We start from the raw sequence: 17,245 nt of genomic DNA on the forward strand, positions 1-17,245 counted from the left end.
GTCGGTGAAACAGAAAAAGTAACGGTTATCAAGGCAAAACCAAAGAACTGTACTTCAGACCTGAAGCTCGGTTGATGGTTTTAAAAAGTAAGGCATTTCCCCCCAAAATAAGACCTGGTCTTATATTAATTTTTGCTCTAAAAGACACATTAGGGCTTATTTTCTGGTTGGGTCTTATTTTGGGGGAAATACGGTACTAAATGCACCCATCTGTCTGACAATCTTAACTCGGGCTTATTTTTTTGGGTTGGGGGGGTAGGACTTATATTATGAGCATCCTGAAAAATCATGCTAGGATTTATTTTTCGACTGGGTCTTATTTTTGGGGAAACAGGGTAGTTGGAAGCCCTGAGCCTCTTGACAATGAGTAGCGAGGGTCAATGAGTAGCGAGGGTCATTTCTAAAATGACATTTCAGTAAACGTCAGGTTCTGCTAGAAATGGTGTGAGCGAAAGAAGTTATTTTGGCAAGCCAAGGAATTTTATAGGCTCTCTGGAGGTTTAACTCCAATCCCCGGGCATAGGAGTAGGAATGGAAGGAGAAGAACAAGAGCAACAAAAATAAAATAGAATTGGAGTTAAATTATTTTAGAAGCATAAAAGATAAAGCTTTGAACTGGGAAGGCGTTTGACTCTGAGCAGGGATGAGCAATCCTTGAAAGTCGGCCTCCCTCTATTGTAGCTCTAGGGCAGGGATAAGGAACTATGGCCCTTTTGTGACTTGTGGACTTCAACTCCCAGAATTCCCGAAGCTTGGTTGGAAGCGGGAGGTAATTCCAGTTTCATAACTTTCATAACTTTCATAAGTTTCATAAGGCAATCCTTATGATTTATATTGATATATTGACCATCAGTTGTGTTGTAAATGTTGTACCTTGATGAACGTATCTTTTCTTTTATGTACACTGAGAGCATATGCACCAAGACAAATTCCTTGTGTGTCCAATCACACTTGGCCAATAAAAAATTCTATTCTATTCTATTCTATTTGGGAAAGGTATAGAAATCTCCCTTGTCCCATTATTCTTATTCTTATTTTTATTCCTATTCCTATTCCTATTCCTATTCCTATTCCTATTCCTATTCCTATTCTTATTCTTATTCTTATTCTTATTCTTATTCTTATTCTTATTCTTATTTGAATTTATATCCCGCCCTTCTCCGAAGACTCAGGGTGGCTTACACTGTGTTAAGCAGTAATCTTCATCCATTTGTATATTATATACAAAGTCAACTTATTGCCCCCAACAATCTGGGTCCTCATTTTACCTACCTTATAAAGGATGGAAGGCTGAGTCAACCTTGGGCCTGGTGGGACTTGAACTTGCAGTAATTGTAAGCAGCTGTGTTAATAACAGACAGACTTAGTCTGCTGAGCCACCAGAGGCTCATAATAATGTTGTCATCCTGGGAACGGACGTCTTTCGTGAAGCCTATCTCCTCGAGTCAGTTCCAGTCTTCTAGATTTTTCTGGAAGGAGACCAAAGCTCGGTGGAGCAGTCTGGCTTGGATTGTGGCTTAGGTTTGGGACATAAGTGTCATAACTCTGACTCGCTGTCTCTTATTTTATTTTTCAGTGAGCACTGCCCCGCAACAAAAGCCTGTAAGTACTGCTACATTATTGTTATTTCGGTATCTGATTCTTTTGTTCGGATGGTTTGAAAGATAAAAAAAAAAACCTTTTAAATTTCATTTATGAATCTTATCTGATGACGAGTCTTTTTTGCATAACATTTATCATGCATTATATTTGCCGCTGGATTTTAAAACAGGTAACACCGCTTAGGTTAAATAAAACTATTAAGTACAAGTAGTCCTCAACTTACGACCTCAAATAAGCCCAGAATTTCTGTTGCTAAAGGAGAGAGTTGTTAGAACTGAGTTTTGCCTCATTTTATGACATTTCTGGCCACATTTATTTAGTGAATATTAAGGTCGTAAAATGGCACCAAAGTCACTTTAAAGCAGGGGTCTCCAACCTTGATCCCTTTAAGACTTGTGGACTTCAACTCCCAGAGTCCCTCAGCCAGCAAAGCAAAGCTGGCTGAGGGACTCTGGGAGTTGAAGTCCACAAGTCTTAAAGGGACCAAGGTTGGAGACCCCTGCTTTAAAGAACATCTACGTAACATAAATTTTGGGCTCAATTGTGGTCGAAAATCGAGGACTACCTGTAACTAACTCCTTCTGGTGTTACTGTGTGGACTACATTCCTGCCTGCAGTAAAGCATTAAAATGCCATTCAACCAAATATAGCCATGCAAAATATTGTTTCTCTGAAGATCGTATTTCCATAATTCATGACAAATGGCTTGTGAAGCATCGGAAAATTTCAGCCACTGTTGGTGAAGAAAAGAAGGGATCTCGCTTGGTTTGCAAGCTTTTTTAAAAATTTTTTTATAGCAGTTGCTTTTATTGGATTTATTTCTGTGTAGAAATATACCATGCTCTGCGTCATTTCCGTCTCTTTTAATCCTTAGCGTTGACTTCAGTCCGATGTTTCGTAGTCTTTTTTTTCGGTTTTATACTTTTGTCAATTTATACCAATGAGTCACTGAAGCAGTCGGCGTGAGCTTCAGTGGACTCCAGAGGATGGTAGAAGACAGGAAGGCCTGGAGGAATGTTGTCCATGGGGTTGCGATGGGTCAGAGACGACTTCGCGACTAACAACAACAAACCAATGCTCACAAAAGAATGAAAGCTGGTAGCATTTTGGAAAGGATCATTTAAATACCGCAATAAATTTAGTAGCTGCATTTATAGTGGGCAATTTAAGACGAGTATTTGAGGGGCTGCCACATAGAAGAGGGGGGTCAACCCATTTTCCAAAAACATCAGAGGGCAGGACAAGAAACAATGGGTGGAAACTAATCAAGGAGAGAAGCAACCTGGTATTAAGGAGAAATTTTCTAACAGTCAGGACAATTAACCGGTGGAACAGCTTGCCACCAGACATTATAGGTGCTCCATCACTGGCGGGTTTTTTTTAAGAAGAGACTAGACTGTCACTTATCTGAAATGGTATAGGTCAGGGATCTGCAACCTTAAACACTGAAAGAGCCATTTGGACCTGTTTCCCACAGAAAAGAAAACACCGGGAAACGCCCACCCTGCAACTCCCACCCTGGCAACCGAATATTACGGTGGTTGTTGTTTTTAATTCCACCAAAATAAGAGAATTTGTATCTAAAAATTAGATTTCTGGGAGTCCCAACGATTTCCTACAGTAAGCGGCAACTGGTTTTACCCCTGTATCAACGTACGCAATAATCGGCCGATCAACACCACCGGTTAAGCTAATCATGTCGCGCAATCCTAAGCAAATCTCTGGTTTTCTTTTCCAGATTGGAAAAATATCTAAAAATAAAAAGAAGAAACTAAAAAAAAAGCAAAAGAGGCAGGCTGAGCTCCTAGAAAAGCGTTTGCAGGAAATTGAAGAACTGGAACGGGAGGCTGAAAGGAAAAAAACGGAAGAAAACGTCACCTCTACTATACCATCCAACGAACAAGAGGATGGGTACCATCCCGAAGTGAAACTAAAAAGTGTAGAATTAGAAGAAGTGGCGGATGAAGAACCTGGGAACGAAGATGGTAAGTTAGTTGATTTATTGAATTTATTTGGCTCCCCAACTCATAGACGTAACTCTCAGGGACAGTATTTCAGGGGTGAAATCCAGCAGGTTCTGACAGGTTCTGGAGAACCGGTAGCGGAAATTTTGAGTAGTTCGGAGAACCGGCAAATACCACCTCTGGCTGGCCCCAGAGTGGGGTGGGAATAGAAATTTTGCAATATCCTTCCCCCAGGAGTGGGGTGGGAAGGGAGATTTTGCAGTATCTTTCCCCTGCCACACCTATCAAGCCACACCACCAAGCCATGCCCACAGAACCGATAGTAAAAAAAATTGGATTTCACCACTGCTGTATGTACACAATTGAGTATGTACTCAATTTATAGCCGTTTATTTAGTGACTGTTCGAAGTTGGCACCGGAAAATTGATTTATGGCCATTTTTCACAGTAACGAGCATCCCCAGGGTCACGTGATCGAAAATTCAGATGGTTGGCAACTGGTTCATACTTATGACGGTCTCAGTGTCCCGGAGTCACGCGATCCTGTTTTGCGACCTTCTGCTGAGCAAAGTCAGCGGGGAAGCCGGATTCACTTAATAACCGTGTTACTTAATGGTCGCAGTGACTCACTTTAACAACCGTGGTGAGAAATGTCATCAAATGGGGCAAAACTCACCAAACAGCTGTTCTCACTCAGCAACAGAAAATTTAGGGCTGAATCGTGGTCGCAACTCGAGGACTAACTGTATGCTTCACCTCACCTTGAAAGTTAGCCTTTTAAAAGATGTTTTTACCTCATGTCCTTTGTATCCCTCAGGAGAAACGGAAGACCAAGACGAGAAAGAAGACACGGAAAAAGAAAACACAGAGAAAGATGACGATCTGGAGCAAGAATTAGCCAATTCGGAGTCCGCAGATCCCACTTGGATAGAATCTCCCAAAACCAACGGCCACATTATCGACGGTCCTTTCTCCCTGGAAGAACAGATCGAGGAGGAAGATGAAGATGAGGAGGATAGCCCCAGTGCCGAGCAATATAATCTCGACGAGCCAAATGCCAAAAGCGAGTACAGTTACAGTAGCTCTTACGAACAATTTAACGGCGAATTGCCGAACGGACGCCATAACATTCCGGAATCACAATATGATGAATTTTCATCTCCGGTGTTTCCCGGAGCTTTAGATTCTGTCGCTTGTGGTTCGGTGGTTTCTGAAGAATCGACAGTAACCGAAAGGGAAGAAAGCACTCCCTCCCACGATCGGAGCAGGACGGTTTCGGCATCCAGTACGGGAGACTTGCCAAAAAGTAAGCATTTGCGTTACTGTAACGTTACGCGATCGAGGTCTGTTTTAGAAACTCTTTAAGTGAAGATGCTGCTTCTACGCAGAGGGGTCCTTGGTGCTCTCTGAGCTTGGTTGTTTTCTTGCAGACGTTTTATTACCCAACTAGGTAACATTATTAGTGCTATTTATTTATTTATTTATTGCATTTGTATACCGCCTGCTAGAAGGGAGTAGGGTTTGTAGAAAGGAGGAGGAGGAAGAGGAGGAACAGGAACTGTGGGGTCCTTGGTGGTCTCTGAGCTTGGTTGTTTTCTTGCAGATGTTTCATTACCCAATTAGGTAACATCACCGGTGCTAGTCAGGCCTAGAAGACCTCCAAGGTCCCTTCCAGATCTGTTAACTCTACTGGTCCTCTAAGACCTTCTCTAGACTAATGCTAAGTAGGTACCATTGGCAGCCCCGATGATGTTACCTAGTTGGGTCATGAAACATCTGCAAGGAAACAACCAAGCTCAGAGACCACCAAGAACGCCTCAGTTCAACCCTGAGCTAACAAATATTCTCCTTTTTCCTACACTTTCCGTTTGGAATCTCGAATCTGCCTAACGCTGAGACGGTAACCATGTTTTCAGAATAAAGCTTGATTTAGGTTTGTCCGCAGCTGCGCGGGGGCTGGATGAGTAAAAGTACAGGTTGCAGATGGTTGCAGAGCGGCTGACGTGCTCACCTCCCAAATCAACAACTACACGTTGCGTAGAAACGCACGTCCTGCGTGCTGGTTGATGGATCCGACTTCCTTCTTGTTTGCGCTCCCGCCAGCCAGAAAGTTAACATCCGCAGAAGTATAAATGCAACCGTCTCTGAATGACAAGATGCATATTTTTCCCTGATGTGCAGGGCAAACTAGAACTTAATGGGAAAAGAAAAAAAAAATAGAAATATGGCAATATGAATCCAAGGTGTGCATTGTTGTTTTTTTAAAAAATATTTATTAAATGTTTTCAACACAAATTTTCACTCATTACAGCATTTCTGTATCGGTATCAGTATCATCCATAGCGTTCATATTTACATAAATCCTATTTCTATGATTCACTATGCTATATTATACCATTGATTGAGTCATAATAATACCTACTCGCATAAAATCACATTATCATCAATATTATATAGTTCTTATACATTATATATTTTACTTTATACATCTTATGCATTAATTTTACTCCTATTCTCAAGCCAGGTATACCATCTACTCCAAATGTGGTAGTACTTAGATTCTTCTCTCTCTTTCAATTCCAAAGACAGCCTATCCCCGTGATGGCGAACTGTGGCACGCATGCCACAGATGGCACAGGGAGCCATATCTGTGGGCACGCGAGCATTGCCGTAGCTCAGCTCAGGTGCGCATGTGCGTGCTGGCCAGCTGATTTTCGGGCCTTCTGGGCCCACCGGAAGATGGGAAACGGGCCGTTTCTGGCCTCCAGAGGGCCTCCAGGGGGGGAAGGCTGTTTTCGCCCTCCCCAGGCTCCAAGAAAACCTCTGGAGCTTGGGGAGAGCGAAAAACGAAAGCCTCTGGAGCTTGGGGAGAGCGAAACATGTGCCAAAAATGGGAGGAGCATGGGGGTGGTGGTCATGCACGCATGGGTGCAGAAGAGGGGCACATTGAATTATTGGTGTGGGCCCGTGCGCACGTGACCCCGCCGTGCTCCCCCGCTTTTGGGACGCGACGGCAAAAAGGTTAGCCATGACTGGCCTATCTATTTCTCTACACTCATAAATTTTTCTTATTATCCTGGCTTCTGAAGGGACATCAGTCTGTTTCCAATTCTGCGCAAAGACCATTCTGGTTGCCGTTAACATATGTAATGTTATGTATTGAAATGTTTTAAAAACCTTTTTAAATTTTTAAAAAGAGTGTTGCCCAAGAATTCTTTAAAACTCTGTACAGTCAGGAGAAGATAGAGGAAGAAGGTATTTAAACAGTATTTATTTAAATGTGAGGAGTCTCCCCATATTACAGGATATGACAAAAGAAATATTAAATGATAAAATTACTTTTGACAGATGAAGGCAGCAATCCGAAAATAAAACAAAATAAAATAAAACTCCGGGACCAGACGGAATTCCCGCAGAGTTTTATAAAGAAATACAAAAACCATTGGCGCTATTATTTTTGAATGAAACATTAGAACAGGCAAAATTACCAAAGACTTGGACCGAGGCATTAATAACGCTTGTTCCAAAAGACAATACAGATAAACAGCAAATTAAAAACTATTGGCCAATCTCGCTGCTAAATGCTGACTACAAAATATTCGTGACAGATTTTTCAATTTTTTCAACATTTAAAACACAAATTTTCACTCATTACACCATTTCCTTATCGGTATCAATATCATCCGTAGCATTCATATTTACATAAATTCTATTTCTATAATTCACTGTACTATATTATGCCATTGATTGAGTTATAAGAATACCTACTCACATAAAATCACCTTATTATCAATATTATATAGTTCTTACACATTATATATTTTACTTTATACATCTTGTTTAAATGTTCATGCTGCAGAATGCTTCGTTTGCTACCGTTTGATGTGGGATAGTCTTTTTGTATCAAAACATTGCTTTTTGAGTGGAAGTGAAAACTGAATAATGAATATACAGGGTACTTGAAATGCCTTTTCTGTCTGTGTGCAAATAGTGTTCAATTTACAATCATTTTTTTTTGGGGGGGGACCGTTTGAAAGTTACAATGGCACAGAAAAAAGTGACTTATGATCGTTTTCACATAGGTGCTTTTTCAGGAGACAACTGGACTTCCTTGTTTTTCTTTTTCCTTTTGAAGACGTTTCGCTTCTCATCCCAGAGGCTTCTTCAGCTCTGACTGAATGGTAGGGGAATGGAGGGATTTATACTCCTTGCAGACAGCTGGTCCTTTGCATCCTTTTTAGAGGGTCGTTGAAGCCACTTGGAGGTTTATCTGTGTCCTCAGGGTCACCTGAGTTAGTGCTCCTGGTTCCTGTAGTCTGCAATTTTTCCCCCCTCTGGAAATCCATTCCTGCTCCCACACTATTCAAAGCGGGGTGAAATCCAGCAGGTTCTGATAGGTTCTGGAGAACCGGTAGCGGAAATTTTGAGTAGTTCAGAGAACCGGCAAATACCACTTCTGGCTGGTCCCAGAATGGGGTGGGAATGGAGATTTTGCAATATCCTTCCCCCAGGAGTGGGGAGGGAATGGGGATTTTGCAGTATCCTTCCTCTGCCACGCAGGGGTAGGTTCTACTTACCTTTACTACTGGTTTGCAGCGGGACCACACGCATGCGCTTGCTTTGCTCACACGCAGTTGCTTCGCGCACACTTGCTTCTGCGCACGTGCAGAAGCTTCCTGATGACATTGGGGTCAATGGGCGGAGCCTACCCCCGGTTTTACTATCGGTTCGCATGAATCGATCCGAACCAGGGGGAACGCACCACTTATGCCACACCTACCAAGCCACGCCCACCAAGCCACACCACTCCTACCAAGCCACGCCCACAGAACTGGTAGTAAAAAAATTTGGATTTCACCACTGATTCCAAGGGCGCTCATCCCAAACTGTATAGCTTAAAAGTCGGTAGAGCTTCTCAGTCATCCAGGTCACGGTTGTCCCAAAGGTGCTTGTTTTCAGTAGGCAACTGGACTTTCTCATTTTTTCTTTTTTTTTGGAAGATGTTTTGCTACTCTTTCAAGAAGCTTCTTCAGCTCTTGACAGGATGGTGGGGAACGGAAAGATTTATATTCTTTGCAGACAGCTAGAAAAATTGCAGACTACAGGAACCATTTGCACTACTCAGGTGACCCTGAGGATGCAAATAAAATTTGGACGTCTGGCAACTGGTTCTGTTCTGTCCCCTCCACCTCACCGAAGAAAACACACGCGCTGAAGGACGTCTGCCAGCAATTTATTTACAAGTTGGCCTGGTTTCCTTTGGCAGAGGAAAGTTCTGGCAGCTACTCTCCAAGAGCCGGCCAAGTTTCTTATCAAGAGTCAGCTTGTTTACAGTCCGTTGCCGGAGCAACCAGGAGTCTAAAGAATGGTCAAGAGTTACTCACAAAAATCCAAGCCTTAAATCCAAAAACTGTCTGAAGCTCACACGATGCAGTTCACCCTTAGTAGCTTTTGTCTTGTCACAAGGGCCAGATGGTAACCCCTCCCGCTTTTATCCCCTGTGGGGTGTGGCTCAGTGACTCAGCACTCTCTGGGCATGCCACACCTCTTCCTCTGCTGCGCACGCCTCTCTTGCCGACACTGCCTAGGGTCAATCCAGGATTGATCCTCCTTGTCCTCTATCTGTCGGGGCTCTGACACATCTTCTTCCTGGCCTTCCGCCGGCACTTGAGGCGTTGCCAGGAAGGAGGGACCTGGAGAGGGAGGCCCTGTCGGCTCCTCTCCCTCACTCTCCGAATCACCCTCCTCCATGAGAACTGTTGTGTCTCGTCCGATCTCATCTCAGCCGGGGTCTTCTTATCTGCTTGCGAACACGGAGGAATGTTCTAGTATGCTTCCCGGCCCCAGCCCTGGCTCCATGCCCAGACAGGCTGAAGAGGAAGAAATACCTCCAGCCCCCAGCTCTGGCTCCATGCCCAGGCAAACGGAGCAACTAGACTCCTCCCCCTCCCCCACAGCATGTGAGCCTGAGGGAGGTTTATTACCAACAGCTGCCGACTGGAGTGACCCTCGCGTCAGAAGACTTGATAGGCGGAGGCAACAGAAGGAAGGGAGGGGCAGGCCTGGATAAGTGCTGAGTCATGGAGCCACACCCCATGGCCTATATAAAGGATCTGCTTTCTGGCATTCTCTGAGTCTAAACATATCTTGCTGAAGTCACTTTCTGGTCTCCTGCCTGCCTTGAGAACTTTGCTAGGACTTTGGCAGAGCTGCAGAGGCACGCCTGATTCGGATTTCCCTGACCCGGCCGTCAGTGGAGGAGTGGGACACGACAAGAACAGGCTCGGGGGCCGGAGTCACAACAGGTTCATGTTTATGGCGGTCGCAGTGTCTTGGGGTCACGTGATCCCCTTTTGTGACCTTCTGACCAGCAAAGTCCATGGGGAAGCCAGATTCACTTAACAACCGGGTTACTAACTGAACAACTGTGGCGATTGACTTAACAAGTGCGGCAAGAAAAGTTGTAAAACTGGGCAAAATTCACTTAACAGATGTCTCAGCAGTGGAAACTTTGGGCTCAATTGTCGTAAATTGAGGACTACCGATCCAGTGATGATTCCTGAATACAGTAATAGAAGTGGTTAAGTACTGACCCTGGACACACACCCCAGATCCCAGAATTATATGCATTACATATGTATCTCAAAAGACAGTTCCAAAATGAGGCACATTTCAAAAAAGATAATATTGCAGAGAGGGATATTTGCAATAATACCAGACAATTTCCCATTAAAGGATATTAATCTTGTTTTTGACGTCAAGCAGCATAACAAACATTTAAGTACCGTATTTTTTTGGGACTATAAGACGCACCTAAACTTAGAAGAGGAAAATAACAAAAAAAAAGTTTTTGGCCTCCCTTTTTTCAGGGGCTTTTTTCGGCCCATTTTTGAGGCTTTTTTTGGCCTGTTTTGGGGGCTTTTTGGCCCATTTTCAAGGCTTTTTTCGGCCCTTTTGGGGGGCCTTTTTTGGGCCCATTTTTGGGGGGCCGTTTTTGAGGCTTTTTTTGGTCTGTTTTTTCCAAAAAAGGGGCCCCAAAAAAGCCTCAAAAATGGGCCAAAAAGGCCTGAAAATGGGCTGAAAAAAGCCTCAAAAGCAGGCCCAGAAAGCCTCAAAAACAGGCCAAAAAAAGCCCCGAAAACGAGCCCCAAAAGCCCCGAAAACAGGCCAAAAAAGCCTTGAAACTGGGCAAAAAAAAAGAAAGAAAAGAAAAAGGCTCAAAAAAGGCCTGAAAACAGGGCGTGTGGAGGCCAAAACATGACTGGCTGGTGGGCAGGACTTCGGCAATATTTGGTCTATAAGACGCACAGATATTTTCGCTCCCTTTTGGGAGACAAAAAAATGTGTCTTATAGTCTGAAAAATACAATAATTCCAAAAAGCTGGCCTCCTTTCCACGCTTTTCTGATGGGTCCGTTATAATTTTGTACCAAAAAACCTACAGATTTGTGTTCCTCCGCTCGTTCAGAAAATAAAAATAAGAAAACGAAGCAGCACCTTCAATTCTAAAGTTTAAAAAGAAGACTGGACTGGAAAGATTATCGTCCAGTAATTCATTTGTAATTGTGGGATTTGAGTTGTACTCTTTTCTTGAGAGTGGAGTGTTTAGCTGAAACTGTTACGTGATATGGGGTTGTAATATTTGTAATAATCGATTCTACCCCAGGATAACGAGTAATATATATATGTGTGTGTGTGTGTGTATGTGTGTGTGTGTGTATATATATATATATATATATATATATATATATATATATATATGTGTGTGTGTGTGTGTGTGTGTGTGTGTGTGTGTGTGTGTGTATATATATATATGTATGTATGTATGTATATATATATATCTATATATCTATATATGTATATATATTTGAGGAATATGCCATTTTGCGGTTGTTATGCTAATTTGAAAAAGGCAGCTGTTTCCCCTGAAAATTCTTGCGATGGGCTTTTCCATTTTCTTTCGATGGGCTTTTCTTGGCAAGACAACGGCGGTACATTTTCCTACTAATGTCCCTGTAGAAAATTGAGCCTGAGACACATAAATGAGCAACATTACCTGGGACACAGTCAATCAAATAAGCCAACTTGTCTACGATACTCAAACGAACCTCAGCCTCGCTCTCAAATCAACGTCCCGAGACGAAATATAGGTAAGATCTTGCTTTTCAACACTTTCCAGTTGCTTGGTTAGCATTAAACTTTAAAATAATAGGGTGTTTTAATAGCAAGAGAGCTTTGCGGCAATTAAGGATGTTACAATACTAGCTTGATAATATATTTTCCTCACCTATTTTGGGATAAGCATAATATTGCTCTGAAGGATACAGAATAGAACACCTAGCTAGCTGAAAACCTCTGTCTTGAGTTGAATAATTTATGCAAAAGCATAAATTAATCTCTGTTGCATGATTTGGTGATCAGCCAATGGGAGAATGCCACTTTATAAAATCGGCGTCTCTTTTCATTACTTCTGATATATACGTTTATATTTTTGTGGGTTCTTTTTTTTCTTTTGCAGAATAAGCGGTTGAACGATACGGACTTCCGTCTAGCCCGCCCACAGTATGAGATCTCCAGCGGGATAACAAGAAAAGAGCCGAATTCTTGGAAAGTTGAAGAGACGAAATTAACTGAGGAAGAACGTCGGGAAGTCAGCAATCTGTCGATGATAAACGAAACAAGAAAATGAGCAGAAGCCACAGCAGTCCTCGAAAACTAGCAGCCAAAGTGGACAAAAGCAGCAGCAAACATTAGTTTATCACAAGTCTTGAATGCTTTTGGACTCGGTTCATATGTTCTTTGTTGGATTAGATGAGTGGGATGGACGACAACTTGGCTTTCGATATTTTTTAAATTTCCTTGGCGATAACGTGAAAGCGAGTTTTGGATCAAGATGATGTGACTTTTTTTTTGGTGGGGGGTCATTCCTGACCTTGGTGGACATGCAACTTCTCCAGGCGCGCACAGCGCATCGTCTCTGAACCAAGACGGCCGTGATCAACACCCTTTTTAAAATCCGAAACAAACAGAAGGAGAAGTTGGGAAATGAGAAGAAGCCAGAGAAAAGAGTGAATGAATTTTCAGCCACTGAGCAGTTCACTTAATATTCAGATGACATGAAATATATCATAATACGTTTATTATAAAAATATAAATCTGGAAAATCATTGTTTCCTCACTATTGAAAATGGATGGATGGATGGATGGATAGATAGATATGGATGGAGAAAAATGGATGGATAGTGATAGATAGATTAGATAGATAGATAAGATATGGATGGAGATAGATCAATAGATATGGATTGATAGGGCTAGATGGATGGATGGATGGAGAGAGAGAGAGATGGATGGATGGATATAGATAGAGATGGATGGACAGAGAGAGAGATGGATGGAGATAGATAGATAGATAGATAAGATATTATTTATTTATTTTATTTTTATTTATTTATTTACATTTATACCCCGCCCTTCTCCGAAGACTCAGGGCGGCTTACACTATGTTAAGCAATAGTCTTCATCCTATTTGTATATTATATACAAAGTCAACTTATTGCCCCCAACAATCTGGGTCCTCATTTTACCTACCTTATAAAGGATGGAAGGCTGAGTCAACCTTGGGCCTGGTGGGACTTGAACCTGCAGTAATTGCAGGCAGCTGTTGTTAATAACAGGCTGTTTAGCAGCCTGCGCCACTCAAGGACCAAGGACGCCATTCAAGGACTCAAGGACATATGGATGGAGATAGATTGATAGATATGGATTGAGAGGGAAGGATGGATGAATGGAGAGAGAGATGGTTGGTTGGATGGATGGATATAGATAGAGATGGATAGATAGATGGATGGAGATAGATAGATAGATAGATAGATAGATAGATAGATAGATAGATAGATAGATAGATAGATATGGATGGAGAGACGGATGGAGATAGGCAGATAGAGATGGATAGAGGGATGGATGGAGAGATGGATAGATGGACAGATAGACAGATATGGATAGATAGATAAATAGAGATATATACTATTGTGGAATATATTTTCAGAGATTACTCTTTCATCTACAGTTCTTTCTCTAAATGTTCAGTAGTGAGATTATGAATAGTAGCTTCTCTTGAATTTTGCAGGGCAATTTTACAAATGCATTTGTTTAGTGACTGTTAAAAGTTACAGTGGCACTGAAAAAAGTGACTTACAACCGTTTTTCACACTTACGGCCGTTGCAATGGTCACGTGGGGAAAGCCGGATTCCTTTAACCACAGTCTTAGTAACCCAACAACCGCCGCAACTCGCTTAAGAAATGTGGCAAGCAAAGTCGCAAAGTGGGGGCAAATCTCAACGCATTTCTCGCTTAGCAACATAAATTTTGGGCTCCATTTTCGTCGTAAACTGAGGACCAGCTGCGTACAGAAAACTCCCCAGCTCATTGAAAAAAAAAAAAATTCTCATGCTCAGAGCTGGCAGTGAGGAACAATTTTGCTCGACACACTTCGGCTGGGGTGAATTTTGCGAGCTGTTTCTGATCTTTTCCAAGCCTGTTAGAATTTTTGCCTCACAAAATTCACTTGGAAGCCGCGTGTGGGAGTCAAACTAGATGAAGCTTTGTGAATCATGATTGTAAGTGTGAAAGTGAAGGGGTGTGTGTGTGTGTGAGAGAGATTTAGCAGCCATTGCCGAATAAATGAAATCGGAACGGAGGAATTGTTCACCCAATGTTATAGAAATTATGATAATCCAACCCTCTTAGATTTGTAGCATTAATACCAGAAAATGAACAGGACGGCTGCTGAAAAAAGCTAAAATTATTTAACCCAAGGGGACTGATTTCGTTGAATTTAGGTAGTTCTCAACGTACGACCAGAATGGAGCCAAACATGTTAAGTGAGACATTTGTTAAGTGAGTTTTGCCCCATGTAAGACCTTTCTTCCCACCGTTGTTAAGTGAATCACTGCAGTTGATACATTAGTAACATGTTTGTTAAGTGAATCTGGCTTCTCCATTGATTTTGACTAGTCCGAAGGTCGCAAAAGGGGATCCTGTGTCCTTGGGATCATACCGTGTTTCCCCGAAAATAAGACAGTCTTATTTTCTTTTGACCCCCAAAATATGGCCATGGCCTTATTATCAGGGGGTGTCTGGCAGAGAGAGGCTCCCTCCGTGTGTCATCAAGCCCCGCCCCTCCTGTGGGGGGGGGGGGGAACGCAAGCGGCCCGAAGGCGTCAAGACACGCGAGCGCCTGTTCCCTCCCCCGCTTGCACGCCTCCCAGGCCTCACCACGTCGATGTGGGTGAAGCTGATGAGCACCCGGCTGGAAGCCGCTGGAAACGGAGAAGACGCCGGTCAGGCTAGCCGCTTACTGCCAAGTCTTTGCGTCAGCAGCAGCCGCTCTGAGAGTGCACTTCCCGCTCTATGGTTCCAACTCCATGTGGCTGCCCTGGCTCCTGGAAGACTTGACAGCAGGTGGCTAGCCCGACCGGCCTCTTCTCGGCTTCCAGCTGGGTTTGGAAGCCACAGAGGAAGCCGTCCTCAGTGCTCGGATGGCGGCGGTGGCGGCACAGTCTCCTCATGTGGGGCTGCGGCTCCCTTCGCCCTTCGCTGCCTCTCTGCTGCGGCTGCCGGAAGACTTGGCAGCAAGCGGCTGGCCTGACTCCCATCTTCTCAGTTTCCAGTGGCTTCCAGCCAGGATTTGGAAGCCATAGAGCAGCAGTTCTCAACCTGTGGGTCGCGACCCCGTTGGGGGTCGAATGACGATTTGCCAGGGGTCGCCTAAGACCATCGGAAATATGGGAAGTATACTTGCGAGTCGAAGAGTCGCGCTCCAGTGGTTGACTCCACAAGCCAGCTGCAGGCTCTTCAAATTGCTAGCCGAATTCGGCTTCAGGCGCGATGAATTAAAAAAGAGAGAAATCTTTGCTCTGATGTCTCCCTCTCAAGCCAGCTGCAATCACTCCCAATCGCTAGCCTAATCTGGCTTCAGGCGCGATAAACTTAATAGGGGAGGAGTCTCCGCTTTAATGCCTCCGTCCTCAAGGCAATCGCAAGCAGTTCAGATCGCTAGCCAATACGGCTTCAGGCACTATAAATTCAAATAATTTTACAGTTGGGGTCGCCACATCGTGGGGAATTGTACTAAAGGGGTCGCAGCACTATAAAGATTGAGAAGCACTGCCATAGAGCAAGCCATCCTCAATGCCGTGGTGGCTCAGGCTGTAAGAAGCCTGTTATTAAAACACAGCTGCCTGCAATTACTGCAGGTTCTAGTCCCACCAGGTCCAAGGTTGACTCAGCCTTCCATCCTTTATAAGGTAGGTAAAATGAGGACCCAGATTGTTGGGGGGGGGCAATAAGTTGACTTTGTAAATATACAAATAGAATGAGACTATTGCCTTATACACTGTAAGCCGCCCTGAGTCTTTGGAGAAGGGCGGGATATAAATGTAAACAAAACAAAAAAAAATACCAGCTGGGCACCACGTGGCAAGAAGTGCTGGGCAGTTGCTCATGCGAGCGGGGCAGGAGATTGCAGGTGAGAGGGATGGATGGATGAATATATGGGAGGTGGGCGAGTACCAAGAATGCTTGTGGGGGGGAAAGAGAATGAGAGGCAGCTCCGGATCAGCTCAGCTGATCTGCGGGTCGCAGTTAAGGGGCCCAGCCGCCATCAGCTGACCGGGGAAGGGAAGGGCTGCCTCCTGTGCTGGCCACGCCCACCCCTTCACTAGGGCTTATTTTCGGGGGAGGGCGTATATTTACGATCACCTCAAAAATCAGGCTTGGCCTTATTTTTGGGACGTGTCTTATTTTCGGGGAAACACGGTTAAGTATGAACCAGTGGTAAAATCTGAACCGGTTTACTACTTGTTCGCTGGCTGGACATGCGCGCTGTACGCGCCAAGTGCGAGTTGCGCTTGTGTGCAGTGCACTCCAAAAGGAGGCACGGGGTAAGTAGAACAGCGTGGGGTGTGTGTGTGTGATCAGCTGTGGTGCGCAATCTTTTTTTTTTTTTACTTTTAAAAACGCTTTTAAAAGTTAAAAAAAAAAAGGCTCTGACGATCGTGCGGCTCAGAAAAAAAATGAAGTTTTGATTTTGTTTTGGCTAATTAGATTCTATTGCTATAGAAATGGCTTGTAGATGCCAGTTGTGAAAAAGTAAAAAGTTGCGGTTGTAATGCTGTTATCGCCTACTCTGCTAAAGAGAGTTGGAAATTGGTGTCTTTTTTTTCCCTTTACACCATATTTTCTTTTTCCTCCCCCTCCTCCTAGTTTCCTATTACTTTTTTGAATTTCTCTTTGTGTTTTATATTTTGATAATTTTTTTTAAAAAAGGGAAATTTGGTCACGTGATCGTGGGGACGCTGTAGACCAGAGATGGGTTTCAGCAGGTTCTGACCAGTTCTGGAGAACCGGTAGCGGAAATTTTGAGTAGTTTGGAGAACTGGTAGTAAAAATTCTGACTGGCCCCGCCCCCATCTATTCTCGGCCTCCCAAATCCCAGTTGATTGGGAGGAAATGGGGATTTTGCAGTAACCTTCCCCTGGAGTGAGGAGGGAATGGAGATTTTACAATATCTTTTCCCTGCCACGCCCACCAAGCCACGCCCACAGAACCGGTAGTAAAAATTGAAACCCACCACTGCTGCAGACATCTTAACTGTGAAAAACGGTCCTAAGTCACTTTTT

General features: G+C 43.6%; 1 protein-coding gene across 6 annotated transcripts in view; it reads left to right on the top strand.

Moving 5' to 3' along the window:
- Nucleotides 1-17,245, top strand: part of SRPK2 (SRSF protein kinase 2) — a 144,631-nt gene that overhangs the window by 99,513 nt on the left and 27,873 nt on the right. For all 6 annotated transcript variants that reach the window (XM_058189762.1, XM_058189767.1, XM_058189766.1 and 3 more), the window contains 3 exons: nucleotides 1,577-1,602; nucleotides 3,341-3,587; nucleotides 4,384-4,872. In XM_058189762.1, coding sequence (XP_058045745.1) covers nucleotides 1,577-1,602; nucleotides 3,341-3,587; nucleotides 4,384-4,872 — 762 coding nt within the window. The remainder of the gene's footprint in view (nucleotides 1-1,576; nucleotides 1,603-3,340; nucleotides 3,588-4,383; nucleotides 4,873-17,245) is intronic.

The sequence above is a fragment of the Ahaetulla prasina genome, chromosome 7, assembly GCF_028640845.1.
Source record: "Ahaetulla prasina isolate Xishuangbanna chromosome 7, ASM2864084v1, whole genome shotgun sequence".
In the NCBI taxonomy this organism is placed as follows: domain Eukaryota; kingdom Metazoa; phylum Chordata; class Lepidosauria; order Squamata; family Colubridae; genus Ahaetulla; species Ahaetulla prasina.